We start from the raw sequence: 19,212 nt of genomic DNA on the forward strand, positions 1-19,212 counted from the left end.
ACACAAACTGGAAGAAAATCTATAAAAGCAAAACAAATAAATAAGCAACAATAAAGTCACATGATAATTTAAAAGAGAAAAACAAAACAATATTTAGTCTTCTTCTTCTTGCGGCTGCTCCCATTAGGGGGCGCCACAGCAGATCATCCATCTTCCTCTGTCTCACCAATCACCTGCATGTCCTCTCTCAGCACATCCATGAACCTCCTCTTTGTCCTCCCTCTTCTCCTCCTGCCTGGTGGCTCCATCCTCAGCATCCTTCTCCCTATATACCCTGGGTCCCTCCTCTGCACATGTCCAAACCATCTCAGTCTCTCCTCTCTGACTTTGTCTCCAAACCGTCCCACCTGAGCTGTCCCTCTGATATGTTCATTACTAATCCTGTCCATTCTTGTCACTCCCAAAGAGAATCTCAACATCTTCAGCTCTGCCTCCTGTCTTTTTGTTAGTGCCACTGTCTCTAAGCCGTCCAACATAGCTGGTCTCATTACTGTCTTGTAAACTTTCCCCTTCACTCTTGCTGATATTCTTCGGTCACAAATCACTCCTGCCACCTTTCTCCACCCACTCCACCCTGCCTGCACTCTCTTCTTCACCTCTCTACCACACTCTCCATTACTTTGAACAGTTGACCCCAAGTATTTAAACTGATCTACTTTCACCACTTCTACTCCTTGTAACTGCACTATTCCACTGGGCTCCCTCTCATTCACACACATGTACTCAGTCTGACTCCTACTGACTTTCATTCCCCTTCTCTCCAGAGCATATCTCCACCCCTCTACTCTCACTACAGATCACAATGTCATCTGTAAACATCATAGTCCAAGGAGACTCCTGTCTGATCTCATCTGTCAACCTGTCCATTACGAATAAGAAAGGACTCAGAGCTGATCCTTGGTGTAATCCCACCTCCACCTTGAATGAGTCTGTCATTCCCACTGCACATCTCACCGCTGTTACACTATTCTTGTACATGTCCTGCACTACCCTAACATATTTCTCTGCCACTCCAGACTTCCTCATACAATACCACAGCTCTTCTCTTGGCACCCTATCATAAGCTTTCTCTAAATCCACAAACACACAATGTAACTCCTTCTGGCCTTTATACTTCTCCATCAGTGTTCTCGGGGCAAACATTGCATCTGTAGTGCTCTTTCTCAGCGTGAAACCATATTGTTGCTCACAGAGCTTCACCTGTTTTCTAAGTCTAGCTTCTACTACTCTTTACAGAAGTTACAGGAGCAGTTTGATCATGGACCACTCAAAGCCAGGTATCAACATGATTGGAAACATTTTGTAGCAACCTGAAACACAAACATCATTTAAAACCAGAAAACTTACAATGTTTGGGTGAGAAAGACGAAGCAAGACTCCAATTTCAGTGCGAACAATTTTCTTATCAATCTGTAAAACAGGAATCATCAGTTTTTCACAGGTTCTTGTGCTATGCTAAGCTAGCTAGCACACAAAATGTTTGTGTTCGCACACTTACCGTTTTCTTGAGCACTTTGACAGCGTATGGTTTCTGCATTTGTTTGTGCTCACAGCGATACACAACAGAGGTCGCGCCTCTACACAGAAAACAAACAACATCAGAGGCCACACCCACTGAGACCCCACTTGCATTTTCAGGATTTCATTTAAATGCAGCATTTTTCAAATAAAAAGGGGTTCATTCTTTGAGCATGATGTTTCTTCTCTGTGCTGGTAACAGCGCCGGACTTGGACAGCAAAAAGGTCGATGGGTTTGTGTCCCGACCAGCTTGTGTAAATAATAACTCAATAACAATAAATGTCATTTTGTCACCAACACTGTGAGGGAACATCAGCGACCGCATTTAGTCTATGTGGTGTGTTTCTCTGGACATGATCCAGCACACAAGTGTATCAGTGTTCAGGACCCCAGAGACTGGAAAAGGACGCACCCACGGTTCACCTGGTCAAGGGCACGCCCACTCTTCACCTGGTAAAGGACATGCCCACAGTTCACCTGGTCAATGACACACCCATGGTTCACCTGGTCAAGGACATGCCCACGATTCACCTGGTAAAGGACATGCCCACAGTTCAACTGGTGAAGGACACACCCACTCTTCACCTGGTAAAGGATATGCCCACAGTTCACCTGGTCAAGGACATGCCCACTCTTCACCTGGTAAAGGACATGTCCACAATTCACCTGGTCAAGGACATGCCCACAGTTCACCTGGTAAAGGACATGTCCACAGTTCACCTGGTCAAGGACATGCCCACTCTTCACCTGGTAAAGGACACGCCCACAGTTCACCTGGTAAAGGACATGTCCACAGTTCACCTGGTCAAGGACACGCCCACAATTCACCTGGTAAAGGACATGTCCACAGTTCACCTGGTCAAGGACATGCCCACAATTCACCTGGTCAAGAACACGCCCGCAATTCACCTGTTCAATGACACACCCACTGTTCAACTGGTCAAGGACATGCCCACCTTTTACCTGGCTGCAAAAGGTAGATGGTTACTTTGGAGAGGTGGGGATAGACTAGTTGCCTGCCTGGGTGGATGACATCCAGTAACAAAGGTGTTTCCATGGTATGGTGGATGTGGTAGCATGCAGAACCAGCCCCTGCTCCCAGACCTGACTTGAGTATGAAGAAAAGTTCAGGTATTGTGGCCAAAGTTGAGCTTTTTTTTTTTTTGATGACTTATAATTAATCTGGAGTGTGAATGAACGCAGCTCTGTTCTGACTTTCTCTTCATCCTGTCTTCTGGTCTCCAACTATATTTCCTCCTCTTTTCTGATATTCTACTCTCACCCCCAGCTTTGTCTTCTCCTGTCTTCAGCCAAGTCTCTCCTCCTCTTGTCCCATGCTCACAATAGTGATATGGTCTGTGTCAAATTTGTAATAAATTTAACTAAATAAAGAAACAGGTCGGTGACAACTCTGAGGGATCCATCCATCCCAGATCCATCACTCATCCAAGATCCATCAGCCATTCAAGACCCCTGTATCATTCATCTATTCATCATTATCTGTCCAATACCCATCCATCCAAGATCCATCTATCCATCACCCATCCATAATCCATCCATCTATTTGTCCAAGATCCATCCAGGAACAGTACATGTGGTATCTTCTTGGAACCTGTTTTAGATCTGAAGTGAGCCTGTGGGTTCATGGACCACTGTGTGGTAAAAAAACAAACAAAACACAAACAAATGAGTGGTTGGTTGTTGTCCATTTCACTGAGACTGCTCTTCACTCTTTAGTTGTCCTTTGAGCCATCAGTTGTTGGTTGTAGCAGCTGTACTCTCTTGTTGTGTTTCTGTTGCGACTTCACTCCTCTCAGGATGCGAACCCATCCCATAATATCTGGCATGAGAGGTGGACGCTTTGACCAGGTGGCTAAAAACCCAGGTTCTAACCTGAGTGTCCAGAGTATCCTTCGGCTGTCTGGGAATTAAGCCTATTGACTACTATTACACAGCGCCTCCTGCTGGCCTTTTATTTGTTGTTGGTAGTTATATGTTGATAGTTGTGGACCAAAGCAGTGGCACAGTTTCTTAGTGGTTAGCACTGTTGCCTCACAGCAAGAAGGTCATGCAGATGATTCCCACCTGTGGCCATTCTGTGTGCAGTTTGTGTGTTCTTCCAGTGTCTGTGTGGGTTCCCTCTGGGTGCTCCGGCTTCCTCCCACATTTAAAGACATACAGTTTAGGTGGATTGGAAACTTTGTCTGTAGGTGTGAAAGTGTTTGTCTGTATGTGTCCCTGGCGTCCTGTCCAATGTGAACCCCGCCTCCCGCCCTATGACTGTGGGATAGGCTCCAGGAGTTTTTCCTGACCACTGTTGCCCACGTGTTGCTCCTGGGCTGGGTGAGCCTCAAGCTAACCCTTCTGAGGCACTTTATGTTGTGATGTGGAGCTCTATAAATGAACCTGGATTCAGACAGAACACTTTGCATACAGGCTTTGGTCCGGACCTCTTTGGGGTGTGAAGCCGATTCTGACCCGTGCACCACGTGACCCATCACACCAGACATGCAGAGCTTCGCCCACAATCTTCCCTTCTTTAAAGGTTCACTCTGTCTGCGAGTGTCACAATGAGTAGACTAGGCTAGGCTAGCTAGCAAACACATCAAGTTAATGTCACATTAATTAGAAACATCAAACGTTTTTTGTGACGTTTCAGTGCTTAACCAGTGTGGCTAAATGAGGCATTTTCTCTTTGTCCTTGATTAGGTCCTTTAAGCCATGTGATGTTTGTAATGGACACCATCGCCATTAGCAGCCAAATTCACAAACCCAAAGATTTTGTCAAAGATACCCAATGGTAAATGTAAATGGACTTCATTTATATAGTGCTTTTCCATTTGCATCAGACGCTCAAAGCGCTTAATAAATAATGCCTCACATTCACCAAGATGTGAGGGTGCTGCCATACAAGGTGCTCACTACACACCAGGAGCAACTAGGGGATTAAGGACCTTGCCCAAGGGCCCCTAGTGATTTTCTGGTCAGGCTGGAATTTGAACTGAAGATACTGTGGTCTCAAGGCCAATGCTTTAACCACTAGACAGTCACCTTCCCTAAACCATCACCTCCTCCTAAACTGTCACCTCCCCTAGACCATCATCTCCCCTAGACCGTCACCTCCCCTAGACCATCATCTCCCCTTAAATTCACAAACCAAAGATTTTGTCAAAGATACCTGATGAAGGTGGTACCCTGATAACTGCACCCGATCTGTCACTATGAACCCTGGAAAATCTTCTCGTTGCCCAGCTGGGTACTGTCCCCGGTTTTCTCTGTTTCTGAAGAATGCTGTATTTATGATGTATGTGTAAGTCACACCTTTTAAAAAATACCTCTTGAAAAGGAAGAACCTGTACGTCACACCAAAGTACAAGGTACAGCTGGCCACTAAATCAAATCAAATCAATTTTATTTATATAGCGCCAAATCACAACAAACAGTTGCCCCAAGGCGCTTTATATTGTAAGGCAAAGCCATACAATAATTACGGAAAAACCCCAACGGTCAAAACGACCCCCTGTGAGCAAGCACTTGGCAACAGCGGGAAGGAAAAACTCCCTTTTAACAGGAAGAAACCTCCAGCAGAACCAGGCTCAGGGAGGGGCAGTCTTCTGCTGGGACTGGTTGGGGCTGAGGGAGAGAACCAGGAAAAAGACATGCTGTGGAAGAGAGCAGAGATCAGTCACTAATGAATAAATGCAGAGTGGTGCATACAGAGCAAAAAGAGAAAGAAACACTCAATGCATTATGGGAACCCCCCAGCAGTCTAAGTCTATAGCAGCATAACTAAGGGATGGTTCAGGGTCACCCGATCCAACCCTAACTATAAGCTTTAGCAAAAAGGAAAGTTTTAAGCCTAATCTTAAAAGTAGAGAGGGTGTCTGTCTCCCTGATCTGAATTGGGAGCTGGTTCCACAGGAGAGGAGCCTGAAAGCTGAAGGCTCTGCCTCCCATTCTACTCTTACAAACCCTAGGAACTACAAGTAAGCCTGCAGTCTGAGAGCGAAGCGCTCTATTGGGGTGATATGGTACTACGAGGTCCCTAAGATAAGATGGGACCTGATTATTCAAAACCTTATAAGTAAGAAGAAGAATTTTAAATTCTATTCTAGAATTAACAGGAAGCCAATGAAGAGAGGCCAATATGGGTGAGATATGCTCTCTCCTTCTAGTCCCCGTCAGTACTCTAGCTGCAGCATTTTGAATTAACTGAAGGCTTTTTAGGGAACTTTTAGGACAACCTGATAATAATGAATTACAATAGTCCAGCCTAGAGGAAATAAATGCATGAATTAGTTTTTCAGCATCACTCTGAGACAAGACCTTTCTAATTTTAGAGATATTGCGTAAATGCAAAAAAGCAGTCCTACATATTTGTTTAATATGCACTTTGAATGACATATCCTGATCAAAAATGACTCCAAGATTTCTCACAGTATTACTAGAGGTCAGGGTAATGCCATCCAGAGTAAGGATCTGGTTAGACACCATGTTTCTAAGATTTGTGGGGCCAAGTACAATAACTTCAGTTTTATCTGAGTTTAAAAGCAGGAAATTAGAGGTCATCCATGTCTTTATGTCTGTAAGACAATCCTGCAGTTTAGCTAATTGGTGTGTGTCGTCTGGCTTCATGGATAGATAAAGCTGGGTATCATCTGCGTAACAGCTGCTGCTGCCTCTTTTGCTGCTCTGTCAGCAAAATCATTTCCTTTTGAAACACTGTCAGAGCCATTGGTGTGAGCCGCACATTTGCATATAGCAATTTGTTGAGGCAACTTCACAGCTTGCAGTAGGGCAGTTAGGAGAGTGGCATGAGTCACTGGCTTTCCAGATGATGTCACCATTCCACGCTCCTCCCATAGTTTTGCAAACACATGCACTGTGCTGAAAGCGTACTGGCTGTCTGTATAAATTGTTACAGCCGTACCTTTAAACAGATAGCAAGCTGCAGTTAAAGCAACTAATTCAGCTGCTTGTGCTGAAAATGACGATGGCAATGAAGCAGAATCCAATACTTCTGAAGTTGTGACAACAGCATATCCAGATTGTGTTTGTCCATAAGCATTTTTGGTGGAAGAACCATCCACATACACGATTGTACTGTTTGGGATGGGTGTGTCCCGGAGGTCTGGGCGTGCTTTTGTACAAACTGTTGCTACATCAAGACAATTGTGCGGCTCACCATCCTCAGGTAAAGGTATCAATGTGGATGGATTCAATGTTGTACAGCGCTCTACCGTAAGGTGTGGTTGTGATAATAGCAAGGACATACACGAAAGATGTCTTGCTGGGGACAAAAGGCTCATGTTTGTCTGCAACAGAAGTGCAGAAACTGCATGTGGAACTTTCAGTGTCAACTGATGTAATAGAACAACATTACTGCTACTTTGAACAGCCATAGAGGCTGCAACAACAGCCTGTACGCATGGTGGTAGAGCACTTGCTACTGCATCCAATTTAGATGAGTAGTAGGCAACTGGCCTTAATTTTGAGCCATACACTTGAACCAAAACACTAGTCATGAACTTATTCTTACAATCAACTGTTTGAATGAATGGTTTACTATAATCTGGTAGTGCCAAAACTGTGGATGACACTAATGTTTGTTTTACTTTTACAAAAGCTTCCTCAGCATCTTTGTTCCATTCCAACACGGTTGACATTGAAATATCATCCTTGTACATCAAATCAGAAAGTGGACTGGTCAACTCTGCATAGCAGGGAATCCATGCCCTGCAGTAATTTGTCAATCCAAGAAATGACATCATCTGCTTTTTGGTTTGTGGTTTTGGTGCGTGCAAAATTGCTTCCTTCCTGTCAGACAGGATCGTGCGCCCTGTGGCTGATAACTCATGTCCTAAATATTTTACTTTATCCCTACACAACTGAACTTTGTTTTTACTCACTCTGTGGCCATTATCAAATAAGAAACATAATAATGCTACTGTGTCAGTTATGCAGTTTTCTCGTGTGTCAGAGGCAATCAAAATGTCATCAACATACACTAATAGTTGGCTATCTGCCGGTGGAACGAAATTGGCTAAACATGCTGACATGACTTGAGAATAAATAGTTGGGCTCTCTGCGTAACCCTGTGGTAATCTGGTGAATGTATATCGTTGTCCTTTAAAGGTAAAAGCAAACCAGAATTGACTATCTGGATGTACTGGCACAGAGAAAAATGCATTACTTATGTCAATTACTGAGAAACTATTAGAATTTGGTCTCAGCGAATTTAACAAGGTGTGTGGATCTGGAACACATGGTGCTCTTTTAATCACAGCAGCATTTACTGCCTGCAGATCTTGAATCATTCTCCACCCCACTGAGGGCGGAGCCTTTTTTACCGGAAATATGGGTGTGTTACATGGTGAATCTGGACATGGCACTATTACTCCTGCTGTTAATAAATTCTCTATTACTGGCCTGATTCCGTCAATTGCATCAGGTTTCAATGGATACTGTCTTACACATGGTCTGTATTCTGTTTTTGGTCTTATAACTACAGGTTGTGCATTTTTTATCAGTCCTACGTCTGAAGGACCTGTTGTCCACAATCCTGATGGTACAGAAGAGAGAAGATCATCTTCTTCAGGACTCAACTGAAACACTCAGGATTGTGAAGTGGACACATCAATGTGTGTTCCAGCTGTCAGCACCAATGAGACATTAACTGGCACTTTATACAACTTGGTTGATGGACTGAACTCCGTTCGTGGTCCAACTCTGCTCCAATCAGTGGCTGACAAAGCTGTTATGACTGTCAGTCCCAATTCTTGCCATTCTGTCAAATATGGCTTACAAAGTGACACATGTAATGGCATACCTGTGAATCTCAATTTTGATACATCTTCAGTGGCGCCTGTTACTGTTATGACAGCTGTTGAGTTGCCATCATGAATCAAATCGGTCATTGTCAGCTTCACAGGTGAAACATTTTTCAATTTAGTTTCATAGTCACCATCCGGACCTGGAGGATCTTTATGCCACATTGTGACATGCAGGTCAGGTGGTGACATCTGTTGTTCAGGATTTTTTAGTAGGGCTGTCGCTTGCAAGACGACATCTTTACCCCATCCTGCAGCATCTTCTTCTGAGATGTCAAATGTATAGTAATAGTGGAATGTGGGGTCATCGCTTTCTTCTCTTACCATGTTAACGCCTCCTGTGCGTTCAACAACTAATTTCCCTTGTTCCACAATTATGGACAAGCCCAATGCAGTCAATCCGTCTCGTCCTAGGAGGTTAACTGGACATTGTGGCATGCTCAACACTGACATAGTACACGTCAGGCCAAATGGATCTGTCAACGTTATGGGTTTGGTGATAGGGACGTCTGATGTTTGTCCATTTGCAGAGCGAACCCTAAAGATTTCGTTGCTTAATTGATGGACAGGTATGTTGTCATTACATGTAGTTGTACATGCTCCTGTATCACAAAGGAATGTCACTGGTCGTCCATTTACCAACAAAGTCACTTCTGGTTTTGGTACCGGATTTCCCAGCAAGGCACACAGATCCATATCACAATCAGACTGCCTATCTGATGTGGAATCATGGATTATGGATTCTAGTCATTGTGGATACTGTGGCTGCGGAGGATTATTCCGTTGTGGATTTCTCCCTGCTGCTCCCTCAGTAGGTGGATTCGGACAATTTCTATACATATGTCCCTCTCTTCCACAGTTCCAACAAATCAGGGGACCACGTGGTGGCCCTCCCTGTCTGTGCTGCTGTTGTGGTTGCCATGGTCCTTGACGTTGTGGCTGTCCACCTTGTCTATTTTGCCATGGCTTTTTGGGGCGTTTGCACTGCTTCTGCTGTCTTAAGTTACCCTGTTGGTAATATATTTCATCATCTCCGTGTGCTACATACACTCCTTTGTTGCTGTTTCCTGTCTTTTTCTGCTTTAAGACTTCTTCTGCATGACAGCAGTGTGTATGTGTTTCTTCCAATGTGCCTGTAGGCAATCCAATCCAATGTTTCTGTATCCAAGCTTTTATATCCTTATTGGAATGTTGGATCAGAGCGTTTTTCAATTGTTGTTCATACACAGGTGTTTCTGGCAATATGCCACTATGGACCCTAAATACACTCTCAAACCTGCACCTAAACTCTGTCCATGGCTCTCCTTCTTTCTGGGTTGTCCTGGTAATTTCAGTATAATTTATCTTTGGTCCTAACACTCCTTTCGCACGTGTAATCATAGCTTCCACTCTTGTTTTCAAGACTAGATCATCATGTGTCAGTGGTACGCCTTGTTGATCTGCAGGATTCCAGTCTCCGCGTACCTGACTCCATTTTAGGGCCACATGCTTTCATCCACACCTGTTGGACTTCAGGTCCATTAAGGTGCTAAGATGTTCTAATGTTTTCTATATCCTGCATAAAGCCCTCGATATCGACATGTGGCGATGGTATCATGTCGACTGCTGCTTTGATATCATCAGCATTCCATGTCCGATAAACGAGCATGGTTGATCGATGTCCTGCTGTTCCTGCACGAGGATTTGGTACTTCTATCATAGGATAGGCACCTCCCTGATCACTATGTTCCACCATGGGAGGGGCTGTAGGCACTTTCGCTTGACTGCGTGTTTGTGGTTTTTCTGGTTTTTCTCTTTTTACCTTAGGTTTTACTGCCAAATCATACTGTGGTGGCGGTACATCGTCATCCTCTGGTAGAGGAGATAAAGGTCTCTTTGTCACCGACGATCCAGCCGGCGGTGGTTGTTGAGGCTGTTCTGGCTCTCTGTGCTGAATTATCACATCTTCTTCTGCCTTACCTACAGCTGTCTTTTTCCTCGCTTTCTCTAATCGTCGCTTCTCTGCTCCCTTCTGTCTGTTCTCTGCTTCCTCCTCCCAAAATGCCACTAAATCTGCCCCTACTTTCTGCATCTTTTTCTCATCACCTTTATGTTTCTGTTCTAACTCCTTCTTCAGCTTTTGTATACTGATCAGGTTCAGTCGTCCGTCAAAGTCATGTTTATTTATCCAGGTCTCCAATTTCTTTGTTGCTTTTGGATTTTTTTGCCTCCATAAATTTCCAGTCGTCAGTTGATAAATTTTCCTTATTTTTAGACGTCTTACCCCCCATTTTTATTATATTTTTTATCCCTTGTTATAATTTGGACTTCAGACAGGGGCACACCTAGGGTGTTCTAAATCTGAAGTTTTCACACTTTCTTTGGACGTGACAATCAATTTGCAGTCGTGTGGTTGATTCCTTTCACCTCCCCGTAGGAAGCGGAATCACTTGCCTCTGCTTCCACACGCACGGTTGTCACTAACGTTGTCCAAAGTATTACACTTTCACACAGTTATTTACACTTGCGCAAAACACTATTTACACATAGAAACACTCCTAATAATCGTACGCGTATTCTTATGTCAGGGGAGCTCGCCCTCCCGTGAAATTTAACTAATGTCCTGCATTAGGGGACTCCGCCGTCCCTGCCAAATTTAACTGCTTTTTTACAGTGCACATATTCCTACCTGGGATTTCCTTTACGTATTAAAACAGAGGAGTCCGTATCCTCCTTCCGGAATTTAACTACGTGCGACCCTCGCAACCGTAGAGGAGTCCGCCCTCCTTACAGAGTTTAACTGTGTTTCATTAACAGACGATTCTGTATCATCGCTTACGGAGTTTAACTGTTTTATGTGATCACTTTTATCCCCTACCGGTACGCGTATTAAAACAGAGGAGTCCGCACCCTCCTTACAGAGTTTAACTGCTTTGCATTAACAGACGATTCTGTATCATCGCTTGCGGAATTTAACTGTTTTATGTGATCACTTTTATCCCCTACCGGTACGCGTATATAAACAGAGGAGTCCGCACCCTCCTTACAGAGTTTAACTGCTTTGCATTAACAGACGATTCTGTATCATCGCTTGCGGAATTTAACTGTTTATGTGATCTGATCACCACTCACTCAGTACTGTTTACAAAGAAATTTTACTCACTGACTCGACTTCCTGTCTGTCTTCTTCGGGAAAATCTCGTCAACCAGACGATGCCAACGGTGGTCGACAATTGCAGACACGATCAATCGATCGATCAGACCTTGGCCAAGGATTTACGTCTGGACTTGACGACCTCCGCCGGACACCTCCGGTGTTGTTGAGATCCCGGACGAGCCCCCAGTCAATGTTGGGTATTTTCTCCTCCAAACATTTTTAAAACCTTTAACAAGACAAACAGAGTCAAGAAACACCAGTGAGACAGAAAGTCAAATTTTACGCGCGGAGTGCGGCCAGGCTGTACACCAAGGCTACACTAAAGTCTGGCCTGCTTTTCCGCTCTTTTTATTAAGAGACGCCCTCATCACATAAACAAGAAACTTGTCCTAAGGGTGGGGGTGATGACGCAAGACAAGTTTCTTCCCATAACATAAACGCATACGTCAATAAGTGCAGCTGTAAGGAAGAACACTTTCAGGTCAGCACATCTCGTTCGTCTGTTGCAGGTATCAGCTGTTCTGCATCTGCCTGAAGTGTCCTGTCTTCCACACTCCTTCACACTAAACACCACATCACAATAGTCAAAACGTTCTCTTACTCCCAGTCGTTAGAGGCTGCGAAAACAAAGTTATATTATAATAATAAGTACATCCAGCCCTTCATTCCCAGCTCAGATTGACCCCAGAGTGCTAAAACAAAATTGAATTCTCAGGATTGCATTAAGACAGGTGCAAAACAGCACATCTCCGTTCTCATGAGAAAGAAGACAAAGCTAAAACAAGGTTGAATAACACGTACATTCTCAGGGTGAAGTGCAAAACAGCACAACACCGTTCTCATGAGAAAGAAGACAAATGTACAAATGTTTAACAGTGATAACATATATACAAAATCCTTAACAGTAACAATGAAAATTTAAGCAATGCCGTCTAATAATACTGCCTAAGGGAAGCATGTATAAAGTGAATAAAATTGGTCCTAGCACAGAACCTTGTGGAACTCCATAATTAACTTTAGTCTGTGAAGAAGATTCCCCATTTACATGAACAAATTGTAATCTATTAGATAAATATGATTCAAACCACCGCAGCGCAGTGCCTTTAATACCTATGGCATGCTCTAATCTCTGTAATAAAATTTTATGGTCAACAGTATCAAAAGCAGCACTGAGGTCTAACAGAACAAGCACAGAGATGAGTCCACTGTCCGAGGCCATAAGAAGATCATTTGTAACCTTCACTAATGCTGTTTCTGTACTATGATGAATTCTAAAACCTGACTGAAACTCTTCAAATAGACCATTCCTCTGCAGATGATCAGTTAGCACTAGAGGGTGCTAATGTGCCACCCTTAGAGAAAACAAACTTTTTTTTCATTTTTGCCCTAGTCTCTACAGATTAGGTACTCCTAAACCCACAGTGTGGCCCAGATTACAAACCCTCTGACTAACTGGATTCAGACCAGTATTACGGCAAACAGATGATGATGAGAAAGTGGAAAGATCCGTAAGGCGCGCTGTTTCAAGAAGGGCTTACAGAACTAAGCAAAGTCGCAGCTTTTGAAAGAATATTATAGTACACAAGACTGAAAAATCTAATGAGAAGTGGAGCGTGTTCTTCAAATTTTCCTACCTACAGGGCAGGTGATGGTGTGATCTGGTGTAAGTGTTGTGACTGTTCCAAAGCCGAGCATGTGGATGGTTCTGGTGCAACATGAGGAGCATTCATTGAAATATTTTCATTGAACACTGAATCTCACACGGGGACCAGCGGCTGTGTGTTCCTCCAGGTAACACTGGAGGAACATCAAGAATGGCATCCAGGGTAAAACTTGTGCCAAGTACCATTGTGGATCTATCCGCTGTGGTGACCCCGAACAGAACAGGAGCAGCCGAATGGACAACAACAACTGAATCTAACACGGGACAATGAATGGACAATCTAAGGACAAGTAGTCTGCAGAACAGATGTCTGATAAGTGATAAGGTGTTTGTTTTTCTCACACACATATATATACACTCAACAAAAATATAAACGCAACACTTTTGGTTTTGCTCCCATTTTGTATGAGATGAACTCAAAGATCTAAAACTTTTTCCACATACACAATATCACCATTTCCCTCAAATATTGTTCACAAACCAGTCTAAATCTGTGATAGTGAGCACTTCTCCTTTGCTGAGATAATCCATCCCACCTCACAGGTGTGCCATATCAAGATGCTGATTAGACACCATGATTAGTGCACAGGTGTGCCTTAGACTGCCCACAATAAAAGGCCACTCTGAAAGGTGGTTTTATCACACAGCACAATGCCACAGATGTCACAAGATTTGAGGGAGCGTGCAGTTGGCATGCTGACAGCAGGAATGTCAACCAGAGCTGTTGCTCGTGTATTGAATGTTCATTTCTCTACCATAAGCCATCTCCAAAGGCGTTTCAGAGAATTTGGCAGTACATCCAACCAGCCTCACAACCGCAGACCACGTGTAACCACACCAGTCCAGGACCTCCACATCCAGCATGTTCACCTCCAAGATCGTCTGAGACCAGCCACTCGGACAGCTGCTGAAACAATCGGTTTGCATAACCAAAGAATTTCTGCACAAACTGTCAGAAACCGTCTCAGGGAAGCTCATCTGCATGCTCATCGTCCTCATCGGGGTCTCAACCTGGCTCCAGTTCGTCATCGTAACCGACTTGAGTGGGCAAATGCTCACACTCGCTGGCGTTTGGCACGTTGGAGAGGTGTTCTCTTCACGGATGAATCCCGGTTCACACTGTCCAGGGCAGATGGCAGACAGCGTGTGTGGCGTCGTGTGGGTGAGCGGTTTTCTGATGTCAATGTTGTGGATCGAGTGGCCCATGGTGGCGGTGGGGTTATGGTATGGGCAGGCGTCTGTTATGGACGAAGAACACAGGTGCATTTTATTGATGGCATTTTGAATGCACAGAGATACCGTGACGAGATCCTGAGGCCCATTGTTGTGCCATACATCCAAGAACATCACCTCATGTTGCAGCAGGATAATGCACGGCCCCATGTTGCAAGGATCTGTACACAATTCTTGGAAGCTGAAAATGTCCCAGTTCTTGCATGGCCGGCATACTCACCGGACATGTCACCCATTGAGCATGTTTGGGATGCTCTGGACCGGCGTATACGACAGCGTGTACCAGTTCCTGCCAATATCCAGCAACTTCACACAGCCACTGAAGAGGAGTGGACCAACATTCCACAGGCCACAATTGACAACCTGATCAACTCTATGTGAAGGAGATGTGTTGCACTGCATGAGCCAAATGGTGGTCACACCAGATACTGACTGGTATCCCCCCCCCCAATAAAACAAAACTGCACCTTTCAGAGTGGCCTTTTATTGTGGGCAGTCTAAGGCACACCTGTGCACTAATCATGGTGTCTAATCAGCATCTTGATATGGCACACCTGTGAGGTGGGATGGATTATCTCAGCAAAGGAGAAGTGCTCACTATCACAGATTTAGACTGGTTTGTGAACAATATTTGAGGGAAATGGTGATATTGTGTATGTGGAAAAAGTTTTAGATCTTTGAGTTCATCTCATACAAAATGGGAGCAAAACCAAAAGTGTTGCGTTTATATTTTTGTTGAGTGTATATATATATATATATATATATATATATATATATATAGAGAGAGAGAGAGAGAGAGAGAGAGAGAGAGAGAAGAGGAAAATCTACAATGTAATGAATAAATAAGGAATAGGTTTGTTGTACTGAGAGTCTGTGTCAGTCTGCATTTAAATGTGTCCAACACGTCATTTCAGTGTTTTATTTTGGTAAAGTCCACTTCCTGTTGGCCCAGGTGAGAGTCTGTGGACGGTCGGAAACGTTTCACAGTCGTGACATGAGGCTGACTTTTAATTTGAGCATCAAACTTTCCTTACAGCTGTGTTCCTGATGGAAATAGATTTTCTGTGATACCTGGAAAAATTAGCAGTGCGCCGATAACCGCCACGACCTTTGTGTTCCAACCTCCAACTACTTTTTGTCTTATTTCATCTGTGTATTTTTGAGATCATCACATGACATCATTTGAAGATCATCTTCGAAATGTTTTGCTGGATGAATCTGAAACAAAAAGCCAACTGTGGACTAAGTTTATAGCGCCGAGTTACTGATTGATAACTTTCAATATTAAGGTTAAAAATCACACAGTTCAAAGCAAAGATTGCAGCCAAAGCTCTCCGGACTAAATGAAGCTTTGAATCTAAGTATTGAATCAAAGCTTTGAATCTAAGCAAGGATTTGGGAACTGTCCCCCTCCCCCCGGTGCTGAATTCACACCCAGCACTGGATCTTTGACCAATCAGAAGCCCAGTCTAAACGATTGGACAGGATATGAACACATGAATGTCGTAGAATTAATCAACAGCTCGAGGACAAAACGGTAAAGAAATGTGCAGCCGCCGGGAACGCTCGCAGCCTGAAGTTCGCTTAAAAGTTTGAGCGCAGACAAAACTTTGCGACAGTCTCACCGGACACCAGCTGACAAAGAAGACATTTAACAAACGGGAAAAGGACTTTTGGACAAACAGGAACACAAACGGATCTCAAAAGTTCATATACGTTACTCATACGTTTCTTTGATCCGCTTCAGAGGTCACTGAACTTGACTTGAAATACGCTGCCAGTTTATTAGGCACCCCCCCCCCCCCCCCCCCCCCAACCTTCTTCTTCTTCTTTGTTGTCTTTCGGCTGTTCCCGTTAGGGGTCGCCACAGCAGATCAATCGTTTCCATCTCACCCTGTCCTCTGTATCTTCCTCTGTCACACCAACCACCTGCATGTCCTCCCTCAGCACATCCATAAACCTCCTCTTTGTCCTCCATCCTCAGCATCCTTCTCCCTATATACCCTGGGTCCCTCCTCTGCACATGTCCAAACCATCTCAATCTCGCCTCTCTGGGGGGGGGGGCTTGTGTAATCTGTGAATTTCTTGATGATTCTGATTATGTTTGTCTATTTAACACACAGCAGTTCTTATCTACCTGTCTGTCTGTCTGTCTGTCTCTCCCCCCCCAGTTATATTTGCCAGCATCCTTAATTAATTTGATTTCTGTTGTTTATCCACCAGACCGTCTGACCCGGTTCCGATGAACCGGGTTGCAGCCGATAACGTGTATCGTATCTTTAAGGTTTATTTTATTTAAAATCTGTAAACATGCGGGCCAACGTGGACCCCTGGATAATCCGGTCCAGACCTGCCCAGTTCCGAGCTCAGGGTGTAGAAATCCTCCAGCGGCCCGTCCCTCCTCGAACCGTCCACCCAGAACTCCACCGGCTCGGTACCAGGCCGACACGTTGGCATGGTGACAGCAGCCGTTCCCAAACGAGGACCAAGTCAAAGGTGAAACCAGGACCGGTTCTGGTTTCGATCAAGTCAGATCTGGTCCAGTTAGTAATCCAGATCAAATCCGTGGTTTAAATCCGACTCGGTGAAAACAGGAATCCTGACGGCCTTTAATCCGGATGGGGGGGTGTCTCTACCGCACACGCAAACCGGGATCCAGATGCAGCCGGTCCAGATGTGTCGCAGCTTCCATCGGGCCTAAAATCCGCTCCGGCTCGAACCGTATTTCCGTGTTTTTACCGGTCCGGTCCGGTCCAGTCCGTCCCTCCGGCGGACCGTCGCCTCCGCAGCAGGACGCCGCCGCTCGGCTGCGTGTCGACGGGAAGCAGGCGACCGGAGCCAGCTGCGCTCCGAGCGAGACGTCGGTGTTCGATTCCCGCGCAGCGCTGAGCCAGATGCCCACTGGATCTCTGGCTGATAACTCAGCCCCACCCACCTGGCTCCGCAAACACCAATCACAGCCCAGCCCGGAGACAACCCGCGCCTCCATTGGACGGACGAGCTGTCAGTCACAGAATAACCACAGAAGAAGCCAAATTCATTCATCATCGAGGTTGTTTCATTTCTGTTTCACAGGAATTTCACAGGAAATACTTTGTCTCTTGATTTATTGATGACAAACTGCGCAAACCTTCAAAAAGTTCAGAGTTCTGTGGATTTTATCTGCGGTGGGTTTTTTCATCCAAACGAGAAAAGAATGGAAATTTAAATTATAAATCGAGTATCACGACTCGGACTCGAAGAAATCTCCAGGACCAGGTTGAGTGGACGTGAGGTCTATCAGGTGTGTGGAGGTGCTGCTGGAGCCCATGAGGTTCTGGATCCTGGTTTCGACATCCTGAGTCTCAGTGTGGACCTGATACCGGTGGTGTTGCCAAGGAGACAGACCAAAGTGTCACCTTCGTGCCTGCAGTGTGTGGTGAGGATTCACAAAACACTGAAAAGATTCACCAAGACAGCATGAGGTCAAATGTTCATGTGATCAGCTGACTCAGAAGCTGCAGCTGCCGGGTTTACCGTCTTCCGACTGCTGGGTTTATGTAAGTGTGAGGCATCATTGTAAAGCAGTTTGAGCATCCACTACATGGAAAAGCGCTACAGAAATGCTGTACTTCTTTTTTCTTCTTCTTCTTCTTCTCCAGGGGTATCACATTGCTGTCTGTGCCAGAAAATGTGCTCACACATGCAGCAGGTTCTCTGCATTGTGTTGTGTATGTGACTCCTCCCACTCGCTGTGCATGGGACACAAACACACTATCTCCATCACAGGAGGATGAGGCACTGACCATAGGACTAAAACCCAGACTCTGGCCTGAGTGGCCACAGAATCCTTTGGCTGTCAGGGAGTGAGGCCTATGCACAGCGCCTCCTGCTGGCCTTTGTTGCTTTAGGATTATTGTTCACAGATCCACTTACTTGCCTCTTAGTGACCAGAACAATCTGGCTTCATACCCAAAATGTGAGTACTCATTACAAGTGCAAATATCATCATGATTTTTGAGATTCTGATGTGTGTCTGAAGTGCAAACTGACTCAGATGGCACCAGTCATGTCTTTCCAGACACGCACAAGGATACACTCGCGGTTCCACCTGGTTGGAGCAGATTGACAGTTGCTTTGGAGAGGCGAGGATGGACCAGTTGTCTGCCTGGATGGTTGCCATCCAGGACCGGAAGTGGTTCCGTGGTGTTGTGAATGGTGAGATGTGCAGCACCAGGTCCACTCAATGTTTTGGAGTTATGGGGTAAAAACAGCAAGAATGGTGACAAAGGTCACTTTCAGTTTGTACAGGGGTCAAAAGTTAAAGTTGCTCCAATTTTGGTAAAAAGTGGTGCAAATTATTGGTTGAACTAATAGGATTAATAAATGAAATAGTTTTGACTGTGTTGAATGCTTGGTCTGCAAGGTAAAGGTAGAGCAATGTCGACATCCATTGGATTCTATGACATGACATATGTTACCCTGTAACATGATATCTAAGCATGCCACATAGTGCAAACTATTCCTTTTTAAAACCCTATTAACTCAACCAATAATTTGCATCACATTTTACAATATTTAGAGCAACTTTAACATCTGACCCCTGTACAAACTAATGCTGACCTCTGTTACCACTCTTGCTGTTTTTACCCCATAACTCCATAACATTCAGTCATAGATAGTCCAAACTATACCTTTTTGGTATTGTTGTGATCTGACAAATAATGTGGTATAGCTTTCAATATGATTGAAACGTTTTTAAATTTTGACCTCTGTGTAATTCTTCAATTGACCCCTACCTGGCCGCCTATTGAAAATTCAAGTGGCTACTCAGTTTTTTCAAAAGAGTAAT

General features: G+C 44.6%; 2 protein-coding genes across 3 annotated transcripts in view; one reads left to right on the forward strand and one right to left on the reverse strand.

The window, feature by feature from the left end:
* si:ch73-60h1.1 (calcium/calmodulin-dependent protein kinase type IV) overlaps positions 1-17,273 on the reverse strand; it is a 49,299-nt gene extending 32,026 nt beyond the window's left edge. For both annotated transcript variants that reach the window (XM_034179264.1, XM_034179263.1), the window contains exons 1-3: positions 16,732-17,273; positions 1,499-1,577; positions 1,348-1,410 (exon numbers count right to left, since the gene is read on the reverse strand). In XM_034179264.1, coding sequence (XP_034035155.1) covers positions 1,348-1,410; positions 1,499-1,577; positions 16,732-16,838 — 249 coding nt within the window. In that variant the 5' untranslated portion in view covers positions 16,839-17,273. The remainder of the gene's footprint in view (positions 1-1,347; positions 1,411-1,498; positions 1,578-16,731) is intronic.
* fam174c (family with sequence similarity 174 member C) overlaps positions 17,120-19,212 on the forward strand; it is a 31,227-nt gene continuing 29,134 nt past the window's right edge. The window contains exons 1-2 of the mRNA XM_034179266.1: positions 17,120-17,132; positions 17,527-17,530. The gene's annotated coding sequence lies outside the window, so the exon portion shown is untranslated. The remainder of the gene's footprint in view (positions 17,133-17,526; positions 17,531-19,212) is intronic.

Source organism: Thalassophryne amazonica, chromosome 10 (genome assembly GCF_902500255.1).
Source record: "Thalassophryne amazonica chromosome 10, fThaAma1.1, whole genome shotgun sequence".
NCBI lineage: Eukaryota > Metazoa > Chordata > Actinopteri > Batrachoidiformes > Batrachoididae > Thalassophryne > Thalassophryne amazonica.